Source organism: Plasmodium cynomolgi, chromosome 13, assembly GCF_000321355.1.
Source record: "Plasmodium cynomolgi strain B DNA, chromosome 13, whole genome shotgun sequence".
Taxonomy (NCBI): Eukaryota; Apicomplexa; class Aconoidasida; order Haemosporida; family Plasmodiidae; genus Plasmodium; species Plasmodium cynomolgi.
Window position 1 is genome coordinate 1,225,048 of NC_020406.1, and position 27,539 is coordinate 1,252,586.

Here is a 27,539-nt window from a genome sequence, read left to right on the forward strand (position 1 = left end):
GCACAGAAAGGGAAAAAAAAATAAAAAAAAAAAAAAAAAAAAAACAAACCTATTTTTGCCTCTTCACTTTTTTTGTTTCGTCACCGTTTATTGCGCCACTGCTCATTTTGCATTTGTACTTTTTGTTGCGCCTCTTTCCATTACGCTATTGCTCACTTGTGCGTTTTTTTTTTTAAATCCAGCCTGATGTATGTGGCTCTCCCTATATGCATTCACATGTTCGCGCGGCGCAAATTAAAAAAAAAAAAGGGGAAAAAGCAGCAAGCACGGGAGTGGCCCAAAAGTAACTTTGGCCCCGCCACTTTGTATGGAACGAGCCCCACGGCGGACTTCCGAAAGTGGCCTTAAAGGGACTCCCTCCAATGTGTGGCCCTCTTTGAAGAGGGCAGCCGGAGTGGCCCAAAAAAGGAAAGAAGCAAACGGACTAACGGGTGAACGGACGAACGGATGAACGGATGAACGGATGAACGGATGAACGGACGAACGGACGAACGGACGAACGGACGAACGGACGAACGGACGAACGGACGAACGGACGAACGGATGAACGAACGCTGCCGAGTCAATGCGGATGAGGCGGAAAAAAAAACAGTTCGCCGCGCAAATAAATCTCCCTTTGCGCAATTTCTTTTTGCGAGCACAACGCGAATGGCCGCTTTCGCCAAATGGGAAAAATAATTCCCCCGTTGTTTTTGCTGTCCCCCCGATTCCCCACACTGTCATAATTACGTTTAACTGCTCCCACAAAATGGGGCGACGAAACGAATGAGGAAGGAAAAAAAAATGCGCGATCCACCTCTCCACGCGCACGTGGTCTTAGTGCGTCCACGGTCATATTCCCGTCCCCCCTCCTGTTCCTCTTCCTGTTCCCATTCCTTCCTTCCTTCCTTCCTTTTTTTTTTTTTTTAATTTCCCACCGCCCTCACACTACCGCAACCCCGGGGAGGGTTAACTCGAATGAGTCGCGCGCACCCTGCCAATTTTACCCACATTGTTCTCGTGGCGCATGTGTTGGTGGACACAAAAATGGGAAGGTTATTTGCCCCCCTCTCAGTTTATATGCTGCCATACCGATCAGTGGCAGCACGGTCGAATAAGTTCGTCCAAAAGAGGGGAAGGGGAAGGGGAATAAATACTCACAGATGAGTGGCCATCCAATATAGACAACCTCCTTCGCGAAGCACTACCCATTTATTACGATCTTAACCCAAGTGGTACGTACACATAAGGAGAAGGTCACTTCGATTGGGGGCATCACCCCCTCCCTGTACTGTACCGGTTCTCCCCCTCAAAAAAAATGTTACCTCCCTTTTTGTTCCTCACCAAAAAAATTTACATGACATGTTATGTCAATCCGCAACGATAGGTAAAAAAAAATCCTCCCTAATTCAATTCACCATTCCGTGCCTGCCTGCCTGTCTGCTGGCACGCATGCAAGCATGCCTCGACGAGGGGAGGGTGCCACTAGCTGATTAACCATCCATCTGATGTTTTATTCGATTCACCCCAAAGGAATTTTTTCTCCAAAATTGTGACACGTTTTTCTGTAAGCCTTTACGTAAAGGCATAGATGTGTTCTGCTTTTCCGCAGGGAAGGAACTTTCATTTCGATGGAACGTAGAAAAGAAATAAAAATTTTGAAAAAGGAGGATCTCCTTAGTGCTTTGTGGATGAGTCTAAATTAGCCATCCATCTCTTCGAGGCGTCCCCTCGAACTTACGCTTCGATTAAGCGAATTGTGTGTAAAAAAAAAAAAAAAAAAAAAAATCGCAAGAACATCAAGTGTGGCCAACTTTGAGGAGAAAAAAAAAAACATATATATATATAATTTTTTTTTTTATGATTACAAAAGGGAGTAACAAAACGAGCTAGCCGAGCCGCACGCACGTTTCGTTCCAACAGGAGAGGAGGCCTCCTGAGAGAAGCGACACGTAAGTGTATAGATAAGGCTCTGAAGCAGCCCGACAGATAGTGATCCTGATTCTGATCCTGGTAGATGCCCACTTTAACGGTTGATTCCCCGCCGAGGTGGAGGCGGAAGTGGAGGCGAGACCAAAACTGACCCAAACTGATATAAGCCGACCCAAACTGATATAAGCCGACCCAAACTGACTTTGACCGACTTTAACCGACTTTAACCGACGTAAACTTCCCACCACTACCACCCGAAGGAGTCAAAGATGAGCGCGATGTTGCTCAGCCCTGGGAGAGGAAACAACTCACGAGCGAACCATACGGTGGATGAAGGCAAAGCGTCACAAATGCTACACCCCCCAAAAGGATCGAAGCATTATAACTACGAGTTGGTGGAAAGCTTCTTCTTCAAAGAGAGCGATCAGCTTAACACATGCGCTCTGGATATTGGAGGGACTTTGATAAAAGTGGCCTATCTCAATGACCACTACATAAGTGATGAAGGTCAACCTATGAAGAATACCCAATTTTTAAGTATCAAAATTAAAGAAGGCCAAAATTTGTACGTTCACTTTTTCAACATAAATGAACTTAAGGAGACGTTGCGTTTTTTAACTCAAAATGGGTTGATAAGACAAAAAATTTTTTTAACTGGTGGGGGAGCTCACAAGTACTACTTTGGTATAATTGATCAGATCGTCAAGCATGAGGTGATTTATCGGGGGGGTGTTTCCGAGGAGGAATCCCCCCTGTGGGTTTCAAAGAGATACTTCTGCGAGACTTCACGCACTCTTTCGGTGGAGCTGCAACTGAGGGGGAGTACTACCCTCCCAGATGGTCATATCCACGAGGGAGTCCCCTTCGACAAATCGCTGCTGGACTCCTTTCCGACCTGCGAAACGGTTCGTGTATATTTGGTGAACCCAAAAGCGGAGCAACAACAGAAAGAAGACACTCTCCCGACTGAAGCAAATTCCGAACAGGTGGATAAAGCAATCGATGAGAGAGATAACTCTCCCGAAAAAAGGTTCCATGGTGAACTGATTCTACAGTGCAGTAGGAAGGACGAAATGCATTGTGTGATGAATGGACTGTACAAACTACTTAGTGTAAGAAAGAGTATCGTAAGGTATGATTTATTTTTAAAAACGGAAATCCCTGTTAGAGTGAAACTACCCTATGAGCCATTCATTATTGCCAACATAGGATCAGGCATTTCGATTTTATTATCCAATGGGCTCAATAAGTATAAGAGAATCGGTGGGACAGCCATCGGTGGGGGGACTCTCTTGGGACTGGCACAAATGATTTTACAGAAGGTATCGTTTGAAGAGCTCATCAGGTTGGCTGCTCCCTGGGAGGGGACAACCTCTCCATGGTTACTACCTCCCCCCTTGAGACACTCCCCACCATTCGACCTAACCCTGAGACATATGCGAAAAGACGCAGCTCGCAGTGGCGCCCCTTCCCATGGAGAGGACGCCTTGGCAGCGAGTTTCGGATTCTTGAGCAACATTATAAAAACGAAAAATCTTGAAGACACGAAATCACTTGGGCAGGCTGTAGCCAGGAGCCTCATCACCATGGTATCGTACAATATAGGCTACTTGGTTCACCTCCTTGCACGGATCCACGGGGTGCACAGGTGAGACCATTCCCCCCTTTTTTTTTTTTGCTATCGTAAAAAAGGGGGTAATATCCGTGGCTACCATGCGTTTGGTCCATAAAGGTTGCTCTCCATTGGACCTACTCCCTCAAATCAGCACCCATGGATTGTCAGTCACGCAAAATGAATTGTAAATTTCAAGTTACTATGTTTCCCGCCGCTATTTTTTTTCTCCACCCTCTCTTCCTCGCAGAATATTTTTCTCGGGAAAATACATAAGTAACCACGAGTGTATCATGGAGTCTCTTACCCTGGGGGTGTACTACTACTATATGTATTGCCATACCAACGAGGGAGAAGCAAATGCTAGTTTTAGCGGCAAGCCAGTGGAGGGGGGGAGTGTCATTTATGGAATGCATACCTCCAACGGGGATGTTGGAACTAGTGTGATACCTTCCTATCAGTGTCCTTTTCCCAGATGGGTAAGCTGCCAAAAGAGAGGAGAAGTGGGGGGGGTATCAACTATTCCCTCGCGTCGATTTGGTACACCTTTTTGAAGGGACCCCACGCGGGGCGTAATATCCCCCTGCTGGGCATTTTCCCAGCTGGGATTCTACAAGCAGTCCGGCCCGCACACACACCCGAGGCTGCGCGCGCGGCTGCAGTTTTTCCCCCCGCACTGTTCCTCGCACGTTTCCCCGCACTTTTCCCAGTACTTTTCCCCTTTCACTTTGGACTTCCTTTCCTTCTCACCTTCGCACTTTGCACTTTTTCACCACCTCACTTTGCCCTTTCACGTTGACTTCCGCGCCTACTTCCACGTCCACGTCCGCGCCCATTTCCACACCCACTTGCACTTTTTTTTTTTTTTTAAGGAGCGCAACTGCGGAGAAGCCGCTCGCAGGGACGCACCCCCCGAAGTTTTGTTCCTCAAGCACGACGGGTTTTTAGGCGCCATCGGGTGTTTTTTCTCCTAGTCCAGTTCGCCCTCCGGTGGCGTTATTTTGCGCATCACTTGGATCGTTATTGACGCGTCATTGGCTCGTCATTGAATTGTTATTTGCTCGTCATTGGCTCGTTATTGACTCGTCACTTGTGTGGTCCCCTTTTTGGCACCTTTTTCTCCCCACGTGGACAAGACGAGTGGCCCGCCGCAACACCTTTGAAGGACCACGTCGCACAACAAAAGTGCGTGCGTGTGTGTGTGTGTTCGATGGCTACGTCCCATCGCGGCGTGTGGACATCACGCAAAAAGCGCTGCCTGCAACGTCTTCACCTCCCCGGGGATGCACCCTTGGGAGTGGCCATCTGACAGCCTACCATTCGGGGGAAGGCATGAAGAAGTAAATACCCGCGCTATTCTCACGCGGTCCATAGACAATTGAGAAAAACGCTTCCCCCCCACAGACACACACCCATTTCAACCTGGGCGCCCCGTGTGCACATATCTGTCAGCGCGGAGAAACATGATCGGCCCGGCAGCGCTCTTCCTGTGCGTCTACCACGTCGCCTTGGCAGTGCTGGGCTCCGTGTTTTTCGAAAACTACTTATTCAAGGACTTCGACAACAGCTTCAGTATCGTCAAAATAATTTTCTGTTGTTCCTTCGTGTTGTGTCTCTCCCTCCTCTCCATGTTGCTCTTTGAAATACTTGGCTTCCTCACCACAACACTCAAGCTCTTCATATGGTACATAGACATCACTTCCTTGGTCCTGTTCATCTATCTCATCATTCCGATCAGCTTGATATACACATATGTTACTTACGAAGATGAGGAAGCGGAAAATGGACTCTTCAAGTTTAACTATTTTTACAATGCACTCAGAAAAATGAAAAATAAAAAAAATATTTTACCTGAACATGTTAAGGCAAATTTTATGAGAAGATTACTCTACGTAAGTGAAGACTTAATGAAACAAATGGAAAATTACAACAAAAAAAACAAAAAAAAAAACAAACAAAAAATTTTCCAATTTGTCATTGGCTGCTTACTCATATTACCACTCATTTGGTTCACCTTTTACAAAATCTCTATGATAACTCTGAAAAACAATAACGATATATATGACCAGTCTTCTGATTTATATAACATTGGGAGTGTCTTACAGGAAAAACTCAACGATGTTAATAGGGAGTTTTCACAAGATTATGATACAAATAGTGAGAAAAATAAAAATTTTTTTTTTAAAGTTATGAAAAATTTACTGATTTATATGTCCGTTACTGGGATGACATTGGTCAGCGCTCTTTCTGCTTTCACCAGTTTGTATTCTCCCTACAGTAACATCAGTATCTTTTTTTTTTGTTACTATTAAAAAGGTCAAGATTATTGAAAACAAAATTAAGTTCGTAACAAACGAGTTGTCCTTGAAGAAAAAGCTCCTTGTTTTGTATGACCATCCGCATTTAATGCAGACTTTCTATTGCAGAAACGGGGGGGCGGACTTTTCCACACTCCACGGGTCTCTGGCCAGCGGGGGGAGCCTTATCGGAAGCGGCACGGGAAGCCTCGCCACGGGAAGCCTCGCCAGCGGTCGTGTTGAAAGCGGCATGGGAAGCCTCGCCAGCGATCGCATCGGAAGCGGCGCCTTTGGCGTGGACATCCCCGTGGAGCAGGCCACGACCTCTTTTCTGCACTCCACGGACGGGGGGTACCACCACAGCGACACGCTCCAGAGAGGTTCGAACGTTGGGGGTGGGGCGGCCATCGGGAGTGGGGCGGCCATGGGGAGTGGTACAAACACGGGGAGTGGTACAAACACGGGGAGTGGTACGAACATCTGGAATGCCGCTAACACCTGGAATGCCGCTAACACCTGGAATGCCGCTAACACCGGGAGTGCCGCTAACACCGGGAGTGCCGCTAACACCGGGAGTGCCGCTAACACCTGGAGTGCCGCTACCACCGGGGGGGGGCTGCCCGACCAGTTGGCGACCATAATGTGTGACCACTTGGTGGGGACCTCCACCGGGGAAGAGCCGCCGGGGAAAAAACTTCCGCAAGCACGCAGGGGCACAAAGCAGGAAGAGGTAGAATACATCGGATGTAAACCCTTTAAGAAGTGCAACCTTTACTTGGGCTCCCACAAGTCGATCTACAAAGATATTTATGAGACATTCATGAAAAAGGAAAATGACTTTGATTTTGGCGAGACGCTTCCTGGCGGGGAAGACGACGAAGAGACGTGCATGGGGGAGGATATCCAGAAGGACTTGCGCACCTTTCAGGGGGAGGAGAACCTATCGAGTCTGCCCGGCCTGCCCAGCCTGTCGAGTCGGCCCAGCCTGTCCAGCCTACCGAACCTGTCGAGCCGACCGAACCTGTCGAAGCGTCACAGCGCGCGTGAAATGGCGAACCCGCACAGGGGGCAGCCCAGCCCACTTGCCCGTTCGAGGGGGCAAGAAACGGCAGCTGGGAGCTATGCGGATGATGGGGGTGATGGGAGCTACCCGGACGATGGGAGCTACCCGGATGATGGGGGCGATGGGGACGATGGCGAGTGTTGGGGCTACAACCCCGGGGAACAGCAAGCTGACAGCATTTTTAGCACTGCACAGATGGACAAAATGGGAAGTGGCAGCTCTCTCTATAGGAGAAGCATAAAGTCTGGGAGCTCTGTGGGGGAGAGGAAGCATGTGTATTATACGGGTCGCTTCCTCTTTTTCAAAACAACTGAGGGGGAGGAGAAGCACCTGCACTCGAGGCAGCACGAGGGGGGCACCGAAATGGTGGACTTCCAAATGGGGGGGGCACTCGGCGCAGAAGCGACGGCCGCCCCGGGGGAGGAGAAGGAAGGGAAGCGGCAGAAGGAAGGGAAGCGGCAGACGGAAGGGAAGCGGCAGACGGAAGGGAAGCGGCAGACGGAAGGGAAGCGGCAGACGGAAGGGAAGCGGCAGACGGAAGGGAAGCGGCAGACGGAAGGGAAGAGGCAGACGGAAGGGAAGAGGCAGACGGAAGGGAAGAGGCAGACGGAGAGGAAGCAGAAGAAGGGGGCGACCTTCTTCTCGCGGTTGAGGGGCATCTGCTCAGTTCGACGGTTTTTCCAGCACAGCGAGATGATGCCGCAGGGGGGGAATCGCTCCACAGATACGAAGCAAAGCGTTGCAAATGTTGATAAGACCGCTAACCCTGACAGTGCGGCCCATCCGCAAAGGAGACACATCTCCGAGTTCCTCTCCACGAGCATCGGGCGATCGTACAGGACGCTGAAGAGTGTGAAGGATTTCTTCAAGCGAAACAAAGCAAACGCAAAAAAAAAAAGAAATACTCATGCAGGATATCAAGTCATTAGAATATATGGCCAAAAATTTGTACTTCCTCCTAGATGACGTAATCAAGGAGCAAATCAGAATTAACCAAAGCTCCTCCTTCACTGGTATGTTACTCTACCTCCTAGGGATCCTCATGTCAATCTTATGTGTATATAAAATTACAAAAACGTGTTACATCATTTACATGGTGGAAATATATTACAGATTTATCTGTACGTACAGCAGTGGTCATGTCCTTATGTTATTTTATGCAAAAAATATTAACATCGATTTTATTAATGATCTGAAAAAGGTCCTCCATATTGTTCACATTAACATAAATTTAGAAAATTACGTCATTTCTATCACTTCAATTTTATTATTATGCTTCATTTTTGCTAATCTGAAATCTTTTATGGAGAGAATAATTAAATTGAGATACTCTGCTAAGTCTTCCCTTTATTCGAATCTTGCCATTTTACTCATGTGTGAAATTATGGACTTGTATTTTTCTGCTTACTGTATTCAGCTGTTTGATTATCTTCCTGCCAAGGAGAAAATGAAGATGCTTTACATTTTCTTTAATAACAACCTTTTGGATTTGTTCAAGCTCAAGTACCACTTTGACTTCGTGTACGTCATTTCTCTGTTCATTTCCCTCATCCTCATTCGCCTGCACCACCAACACCGCTCCAGCCAGTTCCGCGAGATATGACACCAGCGGGGGGGGGAAGTGGGGGTAGCAGTGGGGTGTAGCAGTGGGAGTGCGGCACATCTCTGCTGCACATCTCTGCGGCACACCTCTGCGACACACCCCTGCTGCACACCTCTGCGATGCCGCCCCCGCCTCGCGAATGCACCAAAAAAAGAGTGGCACAGGGTGGTCTCCCCCAACAGGAGTGCCGCAATTCACAACCGTGTTTTTTTTTTTTTTTTATTTTCCCATTTTGCATCACCCCATTTGGCATATACAACTAATTTACCTGCACGAGTGCAACCCATAGGGGGCGCCTGACCGATTTTTTTTTTTTTTTTTTTTTTTTTTTGCCCCCCCGGTGAGACTCTCCGCGTGGTATTCTTTTTAAACTCGACGTGGCGTTTTGTTAGAAGGTTTGCAGTGGTGTGAAGCGGTGTGGGAAGAGGACCGCCTTGCCATATGGCAATCCCAGCGGGGGGCTCCCTTGTCATGGCCGCTCCCCCCCGGATGACCCGCCTATGGGTCCAAATTCTGCTGCGTGAAGAGGCCGTACTGGGCGACGTACTCAGCCCAGGTCTTCTTCTGCCGAAGCAGAGAAGTTACAATTCCTTCCAACTCGGAGAGATCAATCCTGATCTGCAGCATGGAGTCCCTCTCCCGAAGTGTCACCGTTTTATCCTTCAAAGTCTGAAAGTCAATGGTGACTGCAAAGGGGATCCCGATTTCATCCGTCCGAGCGTACTTCTTACCAATGGAGACACTAGAGGTATCAATTTTGGAGGAGATGCTAAACTCATTTAGAGTCATTTGAACCTGCTTCACAAAAGGAACGAACGTTTTATGGTTCGATATGGTTAGCACGGAACACTTGACAGGAGCTAATGCATAGGGGAGCGACAAGTAATGTCTCTCCTCCTTGTCATCTGTAAAAGTGCGAGTTCGAAAAGAATGCTCGATGATGCAAAAAATCAGTCGACCAATTCCAAACGAAGGCTCAATCACATTAGGGATGAAATTCCTTTCCTGCACTTTCTTTTTACACCTATCAAATTTGATCATATCTCTTGTCAATTCAAAAGACAAGGCAGGGGAGGAAGAACCATTAGAGCTTATACTCACAACGTAGGAATTCTTTCTGTTCAATTCTTCATCGATAAATAATAGCTCCTCCTTTGTCCTCTCATTCAACCATTGGTAAATAGCATTCTGTTGGCTTTTAAATTTCATCCCTATCTTTGCCTTATTTGGGGATATTTTAATTTGCTCCTCTTCCACGGGGGTATCATACTTCTCACAGGCATATAAATTGGCCCCTGTCATTTTCATGTGGTTTTTCAAATCGTATGCAGACCTATCGGCATGTCCCACCACCTCGATATATCCATAGGATGTCAAAATTTCTGCATCCCAACAGTCATTCGCATAGTGAGCCATTTCAGTTGGTAAGTGTTGTCTAAATCGTAGGCCATCTTTGTTAATACCGCACTTTAGTAGGAAGAGATAGGTCCTTGCTAGGAAGTAAGCCAAAGCTTCATTAGCAATAATTCCCTTGGTGACTGCTTCTTCTATCTCGATGTGAACTACACGGTTGTCTACTCCTCTTAAGAGTTGTTCCTCTCGTGGGTACAAGGGAAGCATGAGATGCTTGAATAGGTGATATTTTTCGTGGTATTTCTTCTCCGGATTTACAAAATACTCAATTTCGGCCATTTCAAACTCTCGTACACGCAGAAGGCCATTTCTTGGAGATATTTCATTTCGAAACCCTAATCCGATTTGCGCCCCTGCGAACGGCATTTTCCCTCCGTTGTACTCTAGCAGCTTTTTAAAATTGACGAAAATTCCTTGTGCAGTTTCTGGCCTGAGAAATGCAATACTGTTGAGGTGGCTCGTATCTGTTGATGTGGATGACTCTTTTGATTTTCCCCTGTGAGTAGTGTCATTCTCTACGTCCTCCTTTGGACCGATTCTGGTCTGGAACATGAGATTGAAGGGGAAGGGACCCACGAAGTCGTTCTTGGCAGGTGACTTTATGTCGTACTTCTTGATGACGTCCTTTATTTCCTGCTCGTTCATTCCGTCAAGCCTCCTCACGACGGCCATCATTTCGTCGGCGTCATCCCCATCCATTCGGCTTCCCCGCCCGGGTTGGTCATCCCTCCCCAGGTGGTCATCGTGCCCGAGTTGGTGGTCCCTTTTATCCACCGGCCCCTCACCCCCCTCTGTTTTCTTCGCCGCATCCTTTTCCTGCTTCTTCTTCCCCTCCTCGGCCCTACTCGTTAAGTACTCCGCGATGTACTTATCCGCTCGGTAAAAGTCCCCCGTGACGGCATCCCTGATCATAAGGTCAGTGAACCGGTCCACATGTCCCGAGGTCTTCAACACAGTGTAAGGCGTTATGCACGTTCCGCAAATCTCTAACATCTCATCGTAAAAAATAAAATGGTACCTCCACAGGGTCTCAAGTTCTGATTTTAGGAGACAGCCGGAGGGTCCGTAATCGATTAGACCTGAGGAACCTCCATAAATCTCAAACGAGTTGGTGTAAAAGAGCTTCCTTTTGGCTAAATTATCCACTTTGGTTCTGTTATTCACCAAGTTTAGTGATTCGCTTGGGACACTGTGCAGAATTTTTAACTTCTGCTTCTTCTCTTTCAATGACTGCTCATTCGCGTCGTATTCTTTTTTGAGCTCCTCATCGTTTATTCCTCGGATGCTTTCGTTCCTCTCGACCAGGGCCGATATTTCGCGGCTGCACCTTTCGATTTGCTCCTCTATGCGGGTCTCTTCCACGGCGGCTGGGCCGCTTGCTTCAACGTGGCTTTGTTTCATGCTTCTCAACGCAGCGCTGCTTGGGTAAGCACTACTTGGCTGCTTACTGCTTAACGACACGCTACTTGGCTGCTTACTGCCTAACGCCACGCTACTTAGCTGCTTACTGCCTAACGCCACGCTACTTAGCTGCTTACTGCCTAACGCCACGTTGTGGGCACTCACCCTTCTGCTTACAAAGGAGTAGTACCTCCTTTTTCTCTCCCTTGACACTAGACTCTGTACGATGTACGTGGCCCTACTGTGCCTGTTCGTGCGAACGGTACTGAAGGCCGCCCTCGGCAGTTTCGAGTTTACTCTGCTAAGAACGTCACAACTCGCCTTCACTTGCAGGGGCACCAAAATTAGCAGCGTCCCGAGCAGTCTCATGTACCTTCCCTTCGCGCGCCGTCGTGTGTGGGGGTGGAACGAATGGCTTCGCCGCGCTCTCCACGCAGTTGTCAAGCGGCTGCCAAAAGGTTAATCCAACCACGGGGGGCCGCTAACAGGTAGGTACACCGGGGGTAGCAGAACGGTTGGCACAACCTCTCAGGGGGATCTCCGCACAGCATTAGAAAAAAAACGAAACAACCAAATGAAAAAGGGCGAAAAATAGCCTCAAAAGTAGCCTCAAAAGTAGCCTCAAAAATAGCCTCAAAAGTAGCCTCAAAAATAGCCTCAATAGTAGCCTCAATAGTAGCCTCAAAAGTAGCCTCAAAAGTAGCCTCAAAAATAGCCTCAATAGTAGCCTCAAAAGTAGCCTCAAAAATAGCCTCAAAAGTGGCCTCAAAAATAACGTCAAAAAAGGTCGGCAAAATTGCGAACGTATGCAAATATTTCGAGGCAATTTGGGGACGACGCGAGCTGCGCAAATGTGAGCGCCATGCGGCAGCCAAGTTGCATATCCATCTTAGCACGCCCATCCATCACGTGCAGCGGGGGGCGCACCACCCAATTGGCAGATCTGCTAAGGGCGAAATGGCTTCCCTTAGTTACATGGCATCATTAAAAAAATTTTTTTTTTTCCCCCTTCAACGTAACTACGCGAATGAAAATATGTGCACTTGGGCACACCTTCATGTGAGCACATTCAGGGGAGTGTTTCCCCTGTTTATGACTCAACTTTTGCAGTTCTCGTTGTTCATGCCATGGGCGCATTATCATTAGAGAAAAATTACCCGTCCTGCGGGGAGGAGCTACTTCCCTCTTTGCTCTTTTTAAAAGCATATTTGGCGAAGCATATCAGCATCATGGCGGTGCGTCCACTGTTCAAAAACTGGGGGCTCCATAGATGACACTCCGGCTGAGGGAGATCACTGCTGACAACCCGGCTGAGAGAGATCACTGCTGACCACCCGCCTGACCAACCACACATATGCTAGAAGACCGCGTATCTATCTCGGCAGCAACTTACCTCACGTCGGAGGTAACGACATATAGAAAAGTTCATCCCACCATTATCAAGCCTATGTAGCGCACCAGCTTGGGCTCTCCATCTTGGCAATTACGTACAGCCGAATTAGCAGCTAAACGGAGGGGTGTTCTTAAACATGAGCATACGCTAAGGGAACCCTTGGGGGCGAGCGGATAATCGAATCCCATTCAACGAATAACTTAACATTTGGGGGTTTCTCATGGGGGAAAAAAAAAAAAAAAAAAAAAAATGGAGGCAAAAAGTGGGCCAAACGGGATGCACAAAAAAAAGTGATATCTCTAGTTATTGCCAACGTGGGGCTTTCCCCCAAAAGGAACACACGTGAGTAAGGATGTGTGTGTACATTCGCGTACGTATTATGTACCCACAGGTACACAGGAGTGCATTGGCATAGGCACATATGAGCGCACTCACGTAGGCTCCGCTCCCCCCCTGCGACTCACTTGTACGCATTCAGCAGATCGTCGATCTCGAGCATGTTGTTGTAGGAAAACCTCCTAATTACCTTTTCCCCCTTCTGTTTTAGTATATCCTCGATGTTGGTCTTGCCCTCCTGGAACCACCCCAGCTGATCGGAAATTAAGTGGAGGTTCTCACAGGACGGGCAACGAATAATAACCACTCCGTTATTGTATGCCTGCTTTGAAAATTTCTTCACACTTTTTTTTTCGCATATTTTGCATGTGAACATGAGGACCATGTATTCCTTGGTGAGTTGATCACTTCCCTGTTCTGTTGCAACTTCGTTTTTTATCACATCGGTGGTTGTCATCGCGTGGGGGTCATCACCTGGGAGGGAGTTATTACCACCTGCATTCAGTTGGACCGTGTCTGTGGCGGCCCCGTTTCCATGGCCGCTTTGCCCTTCACCTGTTTGCCCGTTACACACATTTTGATCATCCGATTTTTCTCCGCACAACGTGGAGGACACCGCTGTACCGGCCTCCTGAAAACCATGTGCATCTCCCTTCCCCTTGTCTCCCCCTCCATTTAGTGTCCCAAAATACGCCTTCCCAAATGGCACAGGGTTGTCAGTGTGGCAACCCTTACATAGGATTTCCCTTCCAAGAGTGCACAACGCAGGCGTGTTTTTAATTTTGTTTCCCCAGGTTCCTCCGGGGGGTGGAAAATAACCAGTGAGCGCATTTGCTGAAATTCTCCTCGTTGCAATTTGCGCCCTTCGGGTTGCGAAGCGGGTCACCACGTGTGCAGCGCTCTGCGCCATTGCACGCGCCATCGTTTGAGCCACCGTTTGAGCCATCCTTTGCGCCATCCTTTGCCCCACCGTTTGAGCCATCCTTTGCCCCACCGTTTGAGCCATCCTTTGCCCCACCGTTTGAGCCATCCTTTGCCCCACCGTTTGCACCATTTTGTGGCTCACTTTTGTCTACCGCTTAACCACTTGCTATCGCGCAGCGGGGGGAGCCTTTCACTTTGGCTGCCTTGTGATATATTCGCCCACGTGCAGGCATAGTGCCCATGCGCCCGTGTAGATGAAGACTTTTTTATTTTATTTTAATTTTTTTTTTTTTTTTTGTGTTGTTCCCCCTCACGTTGCGCTCATGTTGTGTAGTTGTCACCGTCCCGCTCTGTCACACTACGTAGTGCCACAAGGGTGGGCAATTAGCGGTTAGCGGCCGGGCAATTAGCGGTCAACGCCTGGGCGATACCCCACTGCGTAGAACGCTGCTGAATTGGGATACCACCGCTCTGCCGACTCGTTCGCGAAGCCGTCAGGGCAGTGGGCCGCACTTTTCACGTTGCACGGGATGCGCAGCAACACGCGCGTGTGGGCCCCTGCGCGGAGTGAAAATATCGAGCGCACGGGAAAAAAAAAAAAAATTACAAAAGAAATAAAATTAGCAAAATTAGCAACATAGCAATATAGCAATATGGCAATTTGGCAAATTAGCAAAATGACAGAAATAAGTTGAGGTGAAAAAATGGGACAGTTCCGACTTCCCACCCATGTTCAGGAAAAGCACGCAAAGTGAAAATAATTTTCACGCGACCGAGGGGGAAATCCTTGCTGAGTAGCTTTAATGCACATCGAACGGGCGGGTCTTCACAAGTTGGCTACACAGTGCCCCCCAGAACAGCGCAGGCAATTCTCGCTTCCGACAAGGAGCCCCGTGGCTAACAGAGGCATAGCGCCGCTGCCAGGGAAGGAATAACTCTCTCCAGAAGAAGGAACAACTCGCTCTAGACGAAGGAACAACCCCCTCCAGGCGAAGGAACAACACTCTGAAAACGAACTCCTTTTTCTTTTCCCAACGCGCACCCCCAATGGACGCACTCAAGATTACCCACGCCAGCGCCCAATTCCTGGACGAAACCAAAAACGAGGGGAACAAACTGTTTCGGAGCAAGAAGTATGAAGAAGCTCTTGGCGTTTACCTGGGCGCCGTTGCGCAGCTCTGCGGTGAGCCAGTCGACTCCACGAAGGTTCGAAGCTGCGTCCAGTTTTTTCTCGAAAATGGGACAAAAAAGGAGGTGGACGTTCCCGAGGGTACCAAGGGAGATATCCCCCACCTTAACCAGCATGTCAAGGACCTGTTCACGAAAATATGCCACAACGTGTCCTTATGTTACTACTTCCTGGACAGACTGGAAGAGGCAATAGATTACTCCTCGTACGTAAGTGAGTTGGATGGAAAACACTACAAGAGTTACCACACGTTGGGCCTGTGCTACGAGAAGTTAAAGAATTACAAAAAGTGCGTGGAGTGTTTCGAGCGCTGCAAGGTGGTCCTCCTGAAGGAGGTCACTTCTGGCAGTTCTGGCACTTCTGGAAGCCCTGTCACTTCTGGCAGCTCCAGTCACTCTTCCTCCCCCGGAAGTGCCGACGTGCGAAACGAAGTTAACCGAATCAACGACAAGCTGAAGAAGCTAATGAGAGAAATGGAAGAATCAAAGCAGCAGAAAGAGGGGGCAGGCATCACCATCGATATGATCAAAAAGACCATCCTCGATGATGCCAGCACGGAAGAGGAGAAAATAAAAATGATCTACAGTATTTACAAGCATAAAATACACACCCTTTTGAGGGAAAATATTTTCCACTTTTTCTCCAAAGTGTTGAATCATGGAGGGAACCCCCTAACCATTGAGAAGGCATGTCTCCACGTCATCTACAAGCTAGTTTCTAAAATGGAGAGAGATACGGAGGAAACCTCAAGGAACACCAACCTGTGCATCAACAAGGTCAGTGACATGAAGCTGGAGTATTACTACGATCTCGATTTCGTGAAAACGATTTTATCCTTCCATGAGTCCTTCGACGAGCAGTGGATAAATAGCTATGTAAAGGATAAGATGAATAAAATGGAAATTCTCAAATTCGATAAAAACAAAGAGAGCTACCAACATGTGAAGGACCTCCTCATCTTTATCATCCATATTGTTAAGTACATCCATGTAGTAACAAATGAAAAAGTGGTAAGAATTCTCAATGTGTATTTTCTCTCTAACGACGATGTAGATATAGCTAGCAGCACACTGGACGCAATAATTTTCCTCTGCAAAAAAAAAAAATTTTTCATACACAGGAGAAACACAAATAGGGGAAAAAGTTCAGCCACCTTTTTGCGCACATTAAAGGAAGATGCACATGTGGATGTGCAGCACGATCTGATTGAAGCCCACTTTGGCGATGTATGCAAACACCCCCTCTGTGCCAACCTCGAAATTAAGGCAACTATTCAGCAGTGCATTAGTATGTATGAGAATTTCGGCAGTGACGTGGAGTATGCCTTAATACTTATACTCTCTCTCCTGTATGATAAAAACAGACCGAGCGAAAAGGACACAGAAATGAACGACCTCATTTATGAGTGCGTTGATTTGTATTTCAAACCAGAAGACATTGGCGTGGAGTGGTTCCTTTCAGTTAAGTGCCTCTTCCTCGTGGACAAAAATATTGTTCTCAATTACCTAATTGGAAAAAATCAATACATGTATGACATACTTACCTTTATTAACCACTCCGTGGGAAGGAAACCAAAGAAAGATGTATCCCTTTTCATCGACGTTTTGGTTCTACTTCTTAACATCCCAGAGCTCCGTTTCATGCTGAACAGCTACATCGATGTCTACATCAATATTTTGAAGACCCTTCCCTATGATGAAAACTTTTTAAAGTTCCTCGTTGGGTCTTTCAAACTGTATATGCACAGCAAAGAATTCAAGGAGGAAATTGTGAAGAGAGTTGACTTGTTTTCCTACGCCAAGGAGTTGTTGAAGCGTTTCCTACTGCGCTGCGAGGGACAGATGGGCAAGCTACTACCTGAGGATGGTCCCACCCAGAAGGACCATCACCCTCCAACCCGTTTGAACAAGCGGGAGTTTATCGAATCACCCGAGCAGCCCGCGGACAGCGCGGACTCAGCGCACAACGGCAGAAAGAACTGCGAACTGGTGAGCAAAATGCCGAAGAAGCATACGGGCGTTTCCTCGCATGACAACACAGACTACGACGTGCACGCGCTTAAGGATCTCATCGAAATGGTCTTCTACCTCAGCCTGCATATCGAATTTAAAAAGCAGCTCCTCGAGCAAGACAACCACTACATCCTCTTCTTCCTCATCAAAGTCGGAGATGATATTAACCAAAAAAAGCTAGACAATACGTACAAGTACATATACTGCAATACTATCAACAATTTAATATTAACAAGAAAGGATGAAAAGGTCAGGCGAAGAGAAATTAACAAAGCCAATTTATCAAACTTCGACTCTGAGCAAATTGAAGCCCTGGAACAGTTTTACGAAAAGCTACCCACAGCAGCCAAACCCAAAACGGACCCCCTGTATGACTATGGAGATGAGGAAACGAGCAATCAGTTAATTAACCTATTGATGTATAATGAGAACTACGTACTGAAGGTGAAAGAAAAGGGGGGCGAACAAGTCATCCTACCCAAAGGGGGCGAACAAGCTGCCCTCCCCAAAGGGGGCAAGTACAAAAATGGCGCAATTGTTAACACCATATATAATTTTATTAACACCAATTTTTTTACCACCAACATAGCAGAAGTTGTGTGTGAAATCATTTCCAAGCTTGTAAAAGACACAAAAAATATTGGCCTCGTACTTGTGAACAATGGATTGAAGACCCTACTGCTGGCGTCCAAACATATTGCTAATAAAAAAAACTGCGCCTTAGCTTTGAGCGAAATTTTTATTTACACCAACCCCAAGTTGATTCATTTTTACGAGGCATATGATTCACTGCCACTGCTGATTCAGCAAATGGGGAACGAAGAAGAACTGCTGGTGTTCAAGTCCTTAATGGCCATAACGAATATATTGACCATTGACGAGAACGTAGCCATCAAGGCCATGCAACTGAATTTGTGGAACAAATGCTTCGACATCCTCGCATCGGAAAATGAGTCCATAAGGTCGGCCAGCTTAGAGTGCATATGCAACTTATGTTCTCAGCCGCACGTCCATCAGTACGTGTATGATAAGTATAAAAAAATTGCCAAGGGGGAAGGAAAAGATGAACAAATCAATTTCGTAGACATACAAATATTGTTTTCTTTTACCATGGAGAAGGAAAATTACAAGGCCGTTTATGCTTCTACTGGGGCACTTGGTATGTTGTCCTCTGATTTGCGCCTCCCTACATTTTTAACACGGACAAAGGGTTTCCACCACGTTTTTAACGCGTTGAACGAAACGAACGATGAGCAGATTTTACTCCGCATTTTAACCTTTTTCAACAACGTTATACTGGGCGAAGATGTTCCATCGGATGATGTGAAACGGGTGAGGGATGCGGTTCGGGGCAAGGCGGGCCTGAAGGGCGAAAATGCGCAAATTGCGCAGTTTATTATGCAGTGAGATTGTCCCGAAGCGTCGTGGTTAGTGGCTGAACGTTTCTCCGCCCATCAGGGTTGCTATCGCTTCTATCATTTTTTTTTTGTACGCACGTATATTTGCATATGGATCTGCGGAACAGCCAAGTCGCTGGGCAGCCTTGCTGGATATAACGGGTAGCACAATTCGTGTGTGCACATTGCATGTGCGTATTGCGTGTGCGCATGACGAACTTCCGCGCCTTTTTGTGCATGTTCCCAACAAACCGAGCATCTCGCTGACCGTCCCAGTTCTGCGAACAAATTGTAGCTACCTCTAAAGCTATTTATAAATTGGGAAAAAGCTATCCCCAGACAGCCCCACCCTTCGAGGTCCCCACGTGGCTACCTTTTTATCTCCTTGCCACGACGGAAAACAAAAAAACTGTCCATACATATCCAGCATTTTTTAATTTCAAAAATTGTTAAAAAGGCTAGCTATAAAAAAATGGAGGGAATTACAACTGTAGCTAGCCATTTAGCTGTTTCGAAAAAAAAAAAAAAATGTGAACCGTTCATAAAATTTTTATTCTACACCTTTTTTTTTTTTTCGCAAAAATGTGCATAATGTTTTTTTTTTTATCGTAAGTAACTGTTCAGAAAGCTTTGCACACGCTTTGTGGCACCCTACCAGAACAGCCATTTTTTGCAAGTTATTTGGCTAGCGCGCTATTTCGCTATTTCGCTATTTCGCTATTTCGCTATTTCGCTGTTTCGCCGTTTCATTGTTCCTATCTTTCACCATTTTGCTATTTCTTCCATGCCACTTTGTCTACGTTTGCGCAGCAACTACAAACATTTTCCCCGTTCAACTTCCTCTTTAATTCAAAACAGTTTTCTCCCAATTTTCCCTTAAAAAAATGCAATTGATGTTATTGTTAATTTTCTCGTACACAGAATAATGTGAACAGTTGTGTATGCTCGAAAAATATTGAAAATTCTCAACCTGAGCCACCTTTCCTTTTAACCCGTTGTTCATTCGGCACTTGTGTGAGAGGGAATAAGTTTACCCGCGCGATTTAAGACGCACTGCGCGAATGTTATGTTTTTGTGAGCGCGGGAAAGGAGGAACCCGTTAGCCAGTGTAGTAACAGTTGTTTTTTTTTTTTCTTTCCTCATTTTGTGCGCCACCTTTGTATCATCCTTGCCATGTGGTAACGCGCAATTCGAAGCACCCTCTGCGGTTGCACTTCACCAGCAACTTTAATTTACCTTTTTTAAATTGCATTTTTCAAACACCGCAAGGGGGAAAAAAAATAGCCCTCCAGCGTACATACACGTATATGCACATGCATGAGTATATGTAAACATACATGCACATACAACCGCTTCTTCCTTTTGCGCTTGTTGCGACGTGAAAAAAGCAAGACGAAGCCTGCTTCCCCCTTGTTCTACCACATACATTTGTATACGCATCCATGAAAGCGAATGCGCGTTAGTAATTGTCGAATTTTAAATCGTTCCATAAGCCTTACATCTGTCGAGCGAGTGACACGAATGAATTGTGTACATACAGATTGCACCCTTTTAAGTGCAACGGCTCAGTCTTTTGCCGTTCACATTTCTCATTTCGCACGTGATACAGCGGCTTCGTGTAGTGCGTCCTGCGTTGGTGCGTATTATTATGCACCATAGAGGGGAAGAAGTGTTCCTCCATTTTGCTCGACCCTCCATTTTGTTCGACCCTCCATTTTGCTCGACCCTCCATTTTGTTCGACCCTCCATTTTGTTCGACCCTCCATTTTGTTCGACCCTCCATTTTGTTCGACCCTCCATTTTGTTCGACCCTCCTTTTTTCTTCCCCCTGCTGCCATTTCCTCCCCCCCCAAGTTCGAGTAGTTCCCATTTATAAAGCTGCCACTGTCTACGTATATTTTTATAAAAATCGCCTGCTCACTGTGTTGTGTATATAAAAGCTACAAAGCAGATTTAAAGCAGATTTGGGGTCCCCACTGAACTGTTTACACGTTACGCATGTGTTGCTCCTAATGTGAAGTGCTAGTTTTGTTCTTTTTTAACTGCCTCCATTGTGTGCATTTTTTTTTTTTTCTGGAGAGCTAAGAGCTAGTTTGTGTATGCATTTTGTCAAGTGTTTTATGAAAAAAAGGGGAGGGGGTTACCGCATGTTTGAATTTCCCCACGTAGTGGTTGTCGTTTGTGCCCTCCTTTTTTACACACCATTTTTGTAGTGTGCATGCATGAGCATACATACATGCGTACATGCCTTTTCGTTGTTCTGTTTGGCTCTACCTGTAGTCGAAGTTTTAGAGGCTTCTACAAGTTAGCACTTTCAAGCGAAGCTGTCTATGTTTCTTTCTTTTTTTTCCTTTTTTTTTTACCCTTATATGTGTTCAGGCGATAAGTGCGCCCACGCATGGGGAGGAAGGACTCTATTAAATATTACACAAAAATTTACACAAATTGTAAGAGAGAGGAGATCCTCATAAATGCACCTGGGGTAATGCGAGTGGTGCATAATTTGAGCAGCCTGTAGTCCACACCATTCAGTTGTGTCGTGCACGCCATAGATTCATCTGAGTCTCGACATATCGTATCATACTGTGCGAATCGAAGTAGAGAGAGGTTACCCCACTCACATAATAAGTGTGTGACCCCGCGGAAGGGAACACTCACGGCATAGTATAAAAATACATCTAAGATAGTCACATCTGGAGAAGAACATCATAGAGTCTACCTCACCAGGAGAAGCAATACCTACTCGTGCCTCATTCGCTCTAGCAACCATTTGAAGAAGCACCCAACGAGGATGAAGAAAACAACTAAAAGAACCAACCAGAATACCACTACACAGTGGGAGCACGGAATGGAGAAAGATGTAGACACCACTCGTGAAACTACCCAAAGGAAGAGTAAAGAAAATGAAAAAGCATGGATGGGAAAAACCAGTGGGGAGAACGACCAAGCAGAGAATTTCAACTACATTAACAGTTACCTAACGGAAATATTCGAGCTGGCAAAAAGTGACGGCTCGGTGTCGTCGAAAGGGGATGGTAACGTGAAGGGCACTCAGAAAAAAAGTAGCGAACTTGGTAAAACCATTTCGCGCCTTCACACAAAAAATAATAGCTTGAACGCCGAGTGGGAGTTGGACAACACGTACGAGTTTGAGACGATGGAGAGTGGGAGTTACCCAAATGGGATCGTACAGTTGGTAGAAGCGGAAGAAACGGAAGAAGCGGAGGAGGCAGAAGAAGCGGAGGAGGCAGAAGAAGCGGAGGAAGCAGAAGAAGCGGAGGAAGCAGAAGAAGCGGTAGCTGCGGTAGAGGTGGCGGACGCGGGAGAGGACGCAAACGTGGAAGAGGCCTCCGCAGGGGCATCCTTTAGCAGTGGAGGATACGCACACGCCTTGAGGCTGAAGAAGGCGCTCACGAGCGTGGACGAACGGGACTACAACATATTCGGAAGCAAGTCACTGTTCAACCACTTTGGATCATTTAACAGGAATGGATACCCAGGAGTCTGGTTGAGGAAGAACGAAGAAATTTATAATGCGCCAAAAGGTAAGAGTTTGCAAAATGGGGTAAGCATGAAGATGGTCGAGGTGAGAGGTGATCTTCTCATAGATGACGTTGTCAGGGGTAGTTGTTCAATGGAGCGGGGCGGAAACTTCGACATGTTGGAGGAGGATACGTTTCATATGGGTAGATCTTCAGGGGAGCAGGAGAGCGACGGAGTTAATGTGGATCTCCTGCTAGCGCAGCTGGGCGGTAGTAACGGACACGTCGGAGGGTTAGACACTGCCCAAACGGGAAATCCACCGGAGCTGAACAATAATCTGCTCCAACTTCTTAGCAGCAGCAATAGGGAGTTCGTTTATGACTATATTAGGAAGTATCGAGAGATGGGAGAATGCGTTGAAGAGGCAGGCGTTGAAGAGGCAGGCGCTGAAGAGGCACGTGTCGGAGAGGTAGGCCTTGAGGAGGCAGCCGTCGAAGGACGCGTGCAAGGGCAAAATGCCCCCCGTTTTGATGACTACGCGAAGGGGAAAAGCGTGTGCTTCGACCTCCCCACCCAGGAGAACAGCATCATGTTGAGCGATCACGCCATCGAGACGTATGTGAAAAGCGACAGGGGCAACGAAGCAGGTATTGGTTTCAAATCGGAAATCTCAAGATTGAGCGGGGAGAATATTCGTTCGTCTGGCCAAGAAAGAGTCGAAACAAGCGGTGACAACGTAAATCAGGACAACTGCGTGAAGTACGACCTGGGGGGGATGGTCCATCCTGCTCACACGAATGCAGGGGAGTACAAGAAGGAAGGCTACGAACACACCGATACGAATGCCCCAAGTTTGTTTTTCATCCCCGAATGGGTTGGAACCGATCAGGGAGAAAAATGCATGCAAGGGGGAGGTCTCGACAAGGGGGACAGTGAAGGGAAGAGAAATATCGCCACTCCGCCCAACCACGTGGCATCTACAGATGAATGGGATGAAAAGACTCCTTCAGTTGGCCCTAATATTAAGGAGTGCACCACGTCAGAGCTATACAATAATTTATTGGAACTACTAAACAATGGATCTCACAATGTCAAGGCGGAAAACATGAATCACGAAATAGTGATGAACTCTGGGGAAGGCCTCATTAGTGGCGAAACTGCCGCGTACTACCATGGGGATATTCTCAAACATGTGACACACGAAGGGGGGAGAGATTCCCATCTCGATGACCACCACAGTGGTGGAAATAATGCATTTACACATCGGCCCAATTACGAAGCAGTGCGGAACTATGCAAATGGGTTAAGTGGGGTGGACGATGCTGCAAAGATGAGGGAAATGGAAAGAGGAGTTACCATGGGGAATATCAGCAGTGCGACCTTACCAATGAAGAGCTACTTGAAATATCCGACTGCCCCCTTTTCCATTTTGCAAGATAATGCACGGGGTGGCTCTCGAAATGGAGGACAGTCTACACATGGCTCACCACACAACGTCGCTAAAAAAAAAAATATCATGTTTGAAGCGTTAAAGAATAAGATAGGATTTCTTCTAGACAACGAGGATGACGAGGTGCTTCTCAGTGAATACATTATGGACGCTATAGGTGATTATAACCGTAGCAAATGGGGAAGGGGCGCCAGCGGTAGGGAAAGCTTTCAAGTTGGTCGTACGTCATTTGGGGAGGATGCAGGATTAGTGTATAACCCAGTCGGGGGAGCGTCTGAGATTGCCACAGGGATAGACCTACAAAATTGCTATGCTGGACAGAGCACGCAGAATGGCATCCTTAAGAGTGAGACGGTTAACTACAATTTCAGTGGAGTAACTGAACAGCTGAGCGAAGTGGATCTCCGTGGCCAGCATCGTCACACCGCCAATTTGCTGCTGGGGAGGGCCCATACTGATACGTATAATGATAGATATTCACAAATGGATCGCGTCAGAGGTGGATCCCCGCCTCAGGGTGGAGAGTTGGCGGCGATCCGTGAGGACAAATGGAGGGCGGACAACGTCAATGGTGGCAGCCCGCACGTGAGGAACAGAACCCAAAGGAGCAGCATCGCCAATCTGAAATTGTTCCTAGCGAACAGCTTAATGGCGAACAACATCAGTAATTCGAGGGGCGCGCCGGATGGAGCTGTAGGCGCCGTTGGTGGTGCAGGGTTAGCGGTGGAGGCGGGCATCCCCAGCGGGCAAACCAGCGGGAACATCAGCGGGAACATCAGCGGGAACGTCAGCGGGAATATCAGCGGGAATATCAGCGGGAATATCAGCGGGAATATCAGCGGGCACCACAGCGGGCACACCACTGGGCAGCGTAATAGCCTTGGCAAGGGCAGCCTCGGCGGCGACTCCGCGTTTGGTCCAAATGGGGACTATTCCATCGAACAGGGAGATACGATTCGTGGATATCCAAGAACAGCTAACACGGAAGTGGACAACGAAGCGCAGCTCAGAAAAATAAACGAAAATTTATTTTTACTGAGTAGAAGGAATAGTAGAAGCCTTCGTTGTAGTGATGTATCGAGGGTGGAGCAGGAAGGAAGTGCAGCACAGGGTGCTTCTGAGAATGGTTACGTTGTACCACTACACGGGGGCAACAGTCTGATGAGAATCCCCGAAAGTGCATATCGTGACGACGGCTTGGCTCCCAAGGGGGGCAACTCTTTCCTGAAAAGGGGCTCAGAAAATCTGAAGATGCATCGGTCATTTGGTGTCGGAAGTGGTGTCGCAAGTGCTGTCCGAAGTGGTGTCGGAAGTGACGCCTTCAGCTGTGTTGTGGGGTCCTTCGAAAGGGGGCACTTCATAGACGAGGTGGGGTCGAACTGGTCTAGTTGGAATTTTAAGGGAAGGGAAAGGGACATCGAAGAGGCGAAGAGGGAGGGCATCCTATTTGGAGGTAGGAGGGGAGACCCATCTTTGAGCAGCAGAGGGAAGAGCGCGTTCGAAGACAATGGAAATAACTCCCTGTGGAATAGGAACGTTGCCTCGGGCTCGTCGGCTACGCGGGGCAGCTACAGCGGCTTTGTTAACCGCGCGAATGGAGGCGGTATCCACGCGGGTCATCGCGGTGGATACGCCCCACCCCGCAGCAACAGTAGCAGCGGCAGAAATAATAGCGGTAGAAACAACATCGGTAGAGACAACGGCGGCAGAAACAACAACGGCAGCATCAACGGCAGCATCAACGGCAGCAGCAACGGCAGCAGCAACGGTCGAATGGATCGGGCCAAGTCACAGGAAAGGCGAGGGATGCCGTCCAACACAAGGGGAAAGAAAAAATCGATAGAAGCGCGTGATCAACTATCCACACAAGCCTTAAAGGCATGTCTATCGAAAGAGGATGAGCAGGACTTGGAGCATCTACTAAAGTCTCTTTACGATGACAGAATAATTCCGCTGATAATCAATTTAAAAGGAAGGGCAGATGAATATAACTTCAGGGATGTGATAAAAAACAACATCAGAAATGCGTATGGGTTATTCCCTGAGAAGTACACAGTGAAGGAGCACCACCCGTCTCCTTCGTCTTCGGCTCCTTCTTCGTCTCCTTCTTCGTCTTCTGCTGACAACTGGTTGGTTCATTTTGCGCACAGAAAGGTGGAAGATGATTATTTTTTCTCCATTAACGATTCAGTAGACAGATACGATCCAACCTTATGGAATCAATTTGAGAAATATTTACTCGAAATAGCTAGTTCGGATGATCCCCAGCTGTATTCATTTACAGGGGGAAGGTATGGCATGGCGAAGGAACTGCAAAGAAGGAAGCTCCCATTTTTTCAGGGGCTCTACTTGGGCCACCTATGTCATATTGTTCACATCAGTGCCACAAGAAAAATCATTGCCTATGAAAATAATTTTATAAAGCCTATTTCTCAGTGTAGGAAATACGAAGATGCGAAGATGGGCATCCTGAACCCACGGGGGGGGAATGCAAAAAATTATATTGCCTCCATGGAGGAGTTGAAATTTTATCTAGGAGCTATTCTCAAGTCTCACAAAAGGGGCATTAACATTTCTACGTTGAAGGGCAAAATGATGAGCAATTATAACAAGCGGCTGTGTGAGAGCGTCTTCCACTGCGTAAAGCTGGTGGAGCTGCTACAGATGGAGGAGCTGCGGGACGTCTGCGTGATGGACATGGAGTCCCGCGTGCTGCGCGGTGTGGCTGCGCGGTGAAGTTGGTGAAGCGGCGGGGTCGCCGCTAGGTTAGTCCCGTAGGCGGTTAGCCCGCGGGCGGTACGCCACACACATGCTCGAGTTCGCCGCGTGGGACGGCGAACACGCAGCGAACATTCGCCCAAGAGCAGCTGGGGTACTCATCTGATGAGATTCTTTTGCCCTCCTTTTGACGTGACAACGATGGATGCAACGAGCGGGCTGTTTTGTCAAAGGGGGTGTTTGCATCGTGGGAAGTCTACACCAAGACAGCGCTCCCGAACGAATGGGTGCGAATATCCACATGGGTGTGCACATGAGTGTATCCCCTCGGTTTTTTTTTTTTTTTTTTTCCTCTCCGTTTAAATGGTCTTGCGGGAAGGAAGAAAAGCCCAAAGGAGAGCGAGCGTGTATTTGAAGTCGCATACATTTGAAGTCGCATACATTTGAAGTCGCGTACATGAGTTCTTTCTTTTTTTTCTTTTCATTCTTTTTTTTCCTTTTTTACCCTTTTGGGTTGGCTCCACTGGGGGAAACATACACAGTTTAGGGTTTAACAATATTACTATTGCTATTGCTATTATTATTACTATTTTTTTTTTTTTTTTTGAGCTTGTTCTAGGGGCAGGTCTCCTTTTGGCGTGGAAGGCTTGGCTGACACAACGATGCCCTGCTTTTCTCCGCGTGCAGTGACTGATCCCTTTGTGCACAGTTGTTTTGTCGCCCCACCTGCGTTATTTCGCCGAAACGCAGTTATTTCGCTGCAGGTGGCTTCCCTCGCGTGTCAATATTTCCCAAACTGTGCAGCATGACCCTTTTGCCCTTCCTTTTTTTGCCGTGTTTTGCCGCCGCTTTCCTGGCAGCTTTCCTGGCTGCTTTCCTGGCTGCTTTCCTAGCCGCTTTCGTGGCTGCTTTCCTTTCCTGGCCGCTTTCTCCGCTTGTGCGTTAATTTCCGCGCCCTTTGTGGGTCTACCGCGTGAATTTTTGCGAGCCCCGTTTAGAATTTTCTCCCCCATTGAAAGGATTCCTTCCACACTGTAGAAGCGCAGTGCCAAAAGGGGGGGGAAAAAAAAAGGTAAGAAAAGGAAAGAAAAGGAAAGAAAAGGAAAGGATAGAAAAGAAAAGAAAAGAAAAAGTGGGACAGTGAAATGCCTTTTCCTTTTATCCACCGTAACTGAATACCTCTCATATATTGTCGTGCCCCTTTTTTCCTGTGGAGCTTCCCATCCTTTATATATGCTCCTTTTCCCCTTAACAGATATATCTATCTCACATAGGGCATAAAAAAAGCACAGGTATTTTTTGTGCTTGCATATGCGTATGCGTCAAGCGCTCCTGTG

At 47.3% G+C, this 27,539-nt stretch overlaps 6 protein-coding genes across 6 annotated transcripts; 4 read left to right on the forward strand and 2 right to left on the reverse strand.

Moving 5' to 3' along the window:
- Window positions 1-2,180: 2,180 nt before the first annotated feature.
- On the forward strand, window positions 2,181-4,497 carry PCYB_133660 (hypothetical protein; the record flags this gene model as incomplete). The annotated part of the gene is made up of 3 exons (XM_004224391.1): window positions 2,181-3,559; window positions 3,774-3,906; window positions 4,396-4,497. The coding sequence occupies 3 exons, from the start codon at window positions 2,181-2,183 to the stop codon at window positions 4,495-4,497; spliced, it is 1,614 nt and encodes a 537-aa protein (XP_004224439.1).
- A 489-nt stretch (window positions 4,498-4,986) lies between these two features.
- PCYB_133670 (hypothetical protein) lies at window positions 4,987-7,849 on the forward strand (the record flags this gene model as incomplete). The annotated part of the gene is made up of 2 exons (XM_004224392.1): window positions 4,987-5,757; window positions 5,840-7,849. 2 exons carry the CDS (start codon window positions 4,987-4,989, stop codon window positions 7,847-7,849), a joined length of 2,781 nt encoding a protein of 926 aa, XP_004224440.1.
- A 1,135-nt stretch (window positions 7,850-8,984) lies between these two features.
- On the reverse strand, window positions 8,985-11,669 carry PCYB_133680 (glycine-tRNA ligase; the record flags this gene model as incomplete). The annotated part of the gene is made up of 1 exon (XM_004224393.1): window positions 8,985-11,669. One exon carries the CDS (start codon window positions 11,667-11,669, stop codon window positions 8,985-8,987), a length of 2,685 nt encoding a protein of 894 aa, XP_004224441.1.
- A 1,485-nt stretch (window positions 11,670-13,154) lies between these two features.
- PCYB_133690 (hypothetical protein) lies at window positions 13,155-13,775 on the reverse strand (the record flags this gene model as incomplete). The annotated part of the gene is made up of 1 exon (XM_004224394.1): window positions 13,155-13,775. A coding segment is annotated over one exon (618 nt), but the record flags the coding sequence as incomplete, so codon positions are not given.
- Window positions 13,776-15,000: 1,225 nt separating this feature from the next.
- Window positions 15,001-18,561, forward strand: PCYB_133700 (hypothetical protein; the record flags this gene model as incomplete). Its single annotated transcript, XM_004224395.1, has 1 exon — window positions 15,001-18,561. The coding sequence occupies one exon, from the start codon at window positions 15,001-15,003 to the stop codon at window positions 18,559-18,561; it is 3,561 nt and encodes a 1,186-aa protein (XP_004224443.1).
- Window positions 18,562-21,399: 2,838 nt separating this feature from the next.
- On the forward strand, window positions 21,400-26,220 carry PCYB_133710 (hypothetical protein; the record flags this gene model as incomplete). Its single annotated transcript, XM_004224396.1, has 1 exon — window positions 21,400-26,220. The coding sequence occupies one exon, from the start codon at window positions 21,400-21,402 to the stop codon at window positions 26,218-26,220; it is 4,821 nt and encodes a 1,606-aa protein (XP_004224444.1).
- Window positions 26,221-27,539: the final 1,319 nt, after the last annotated feature.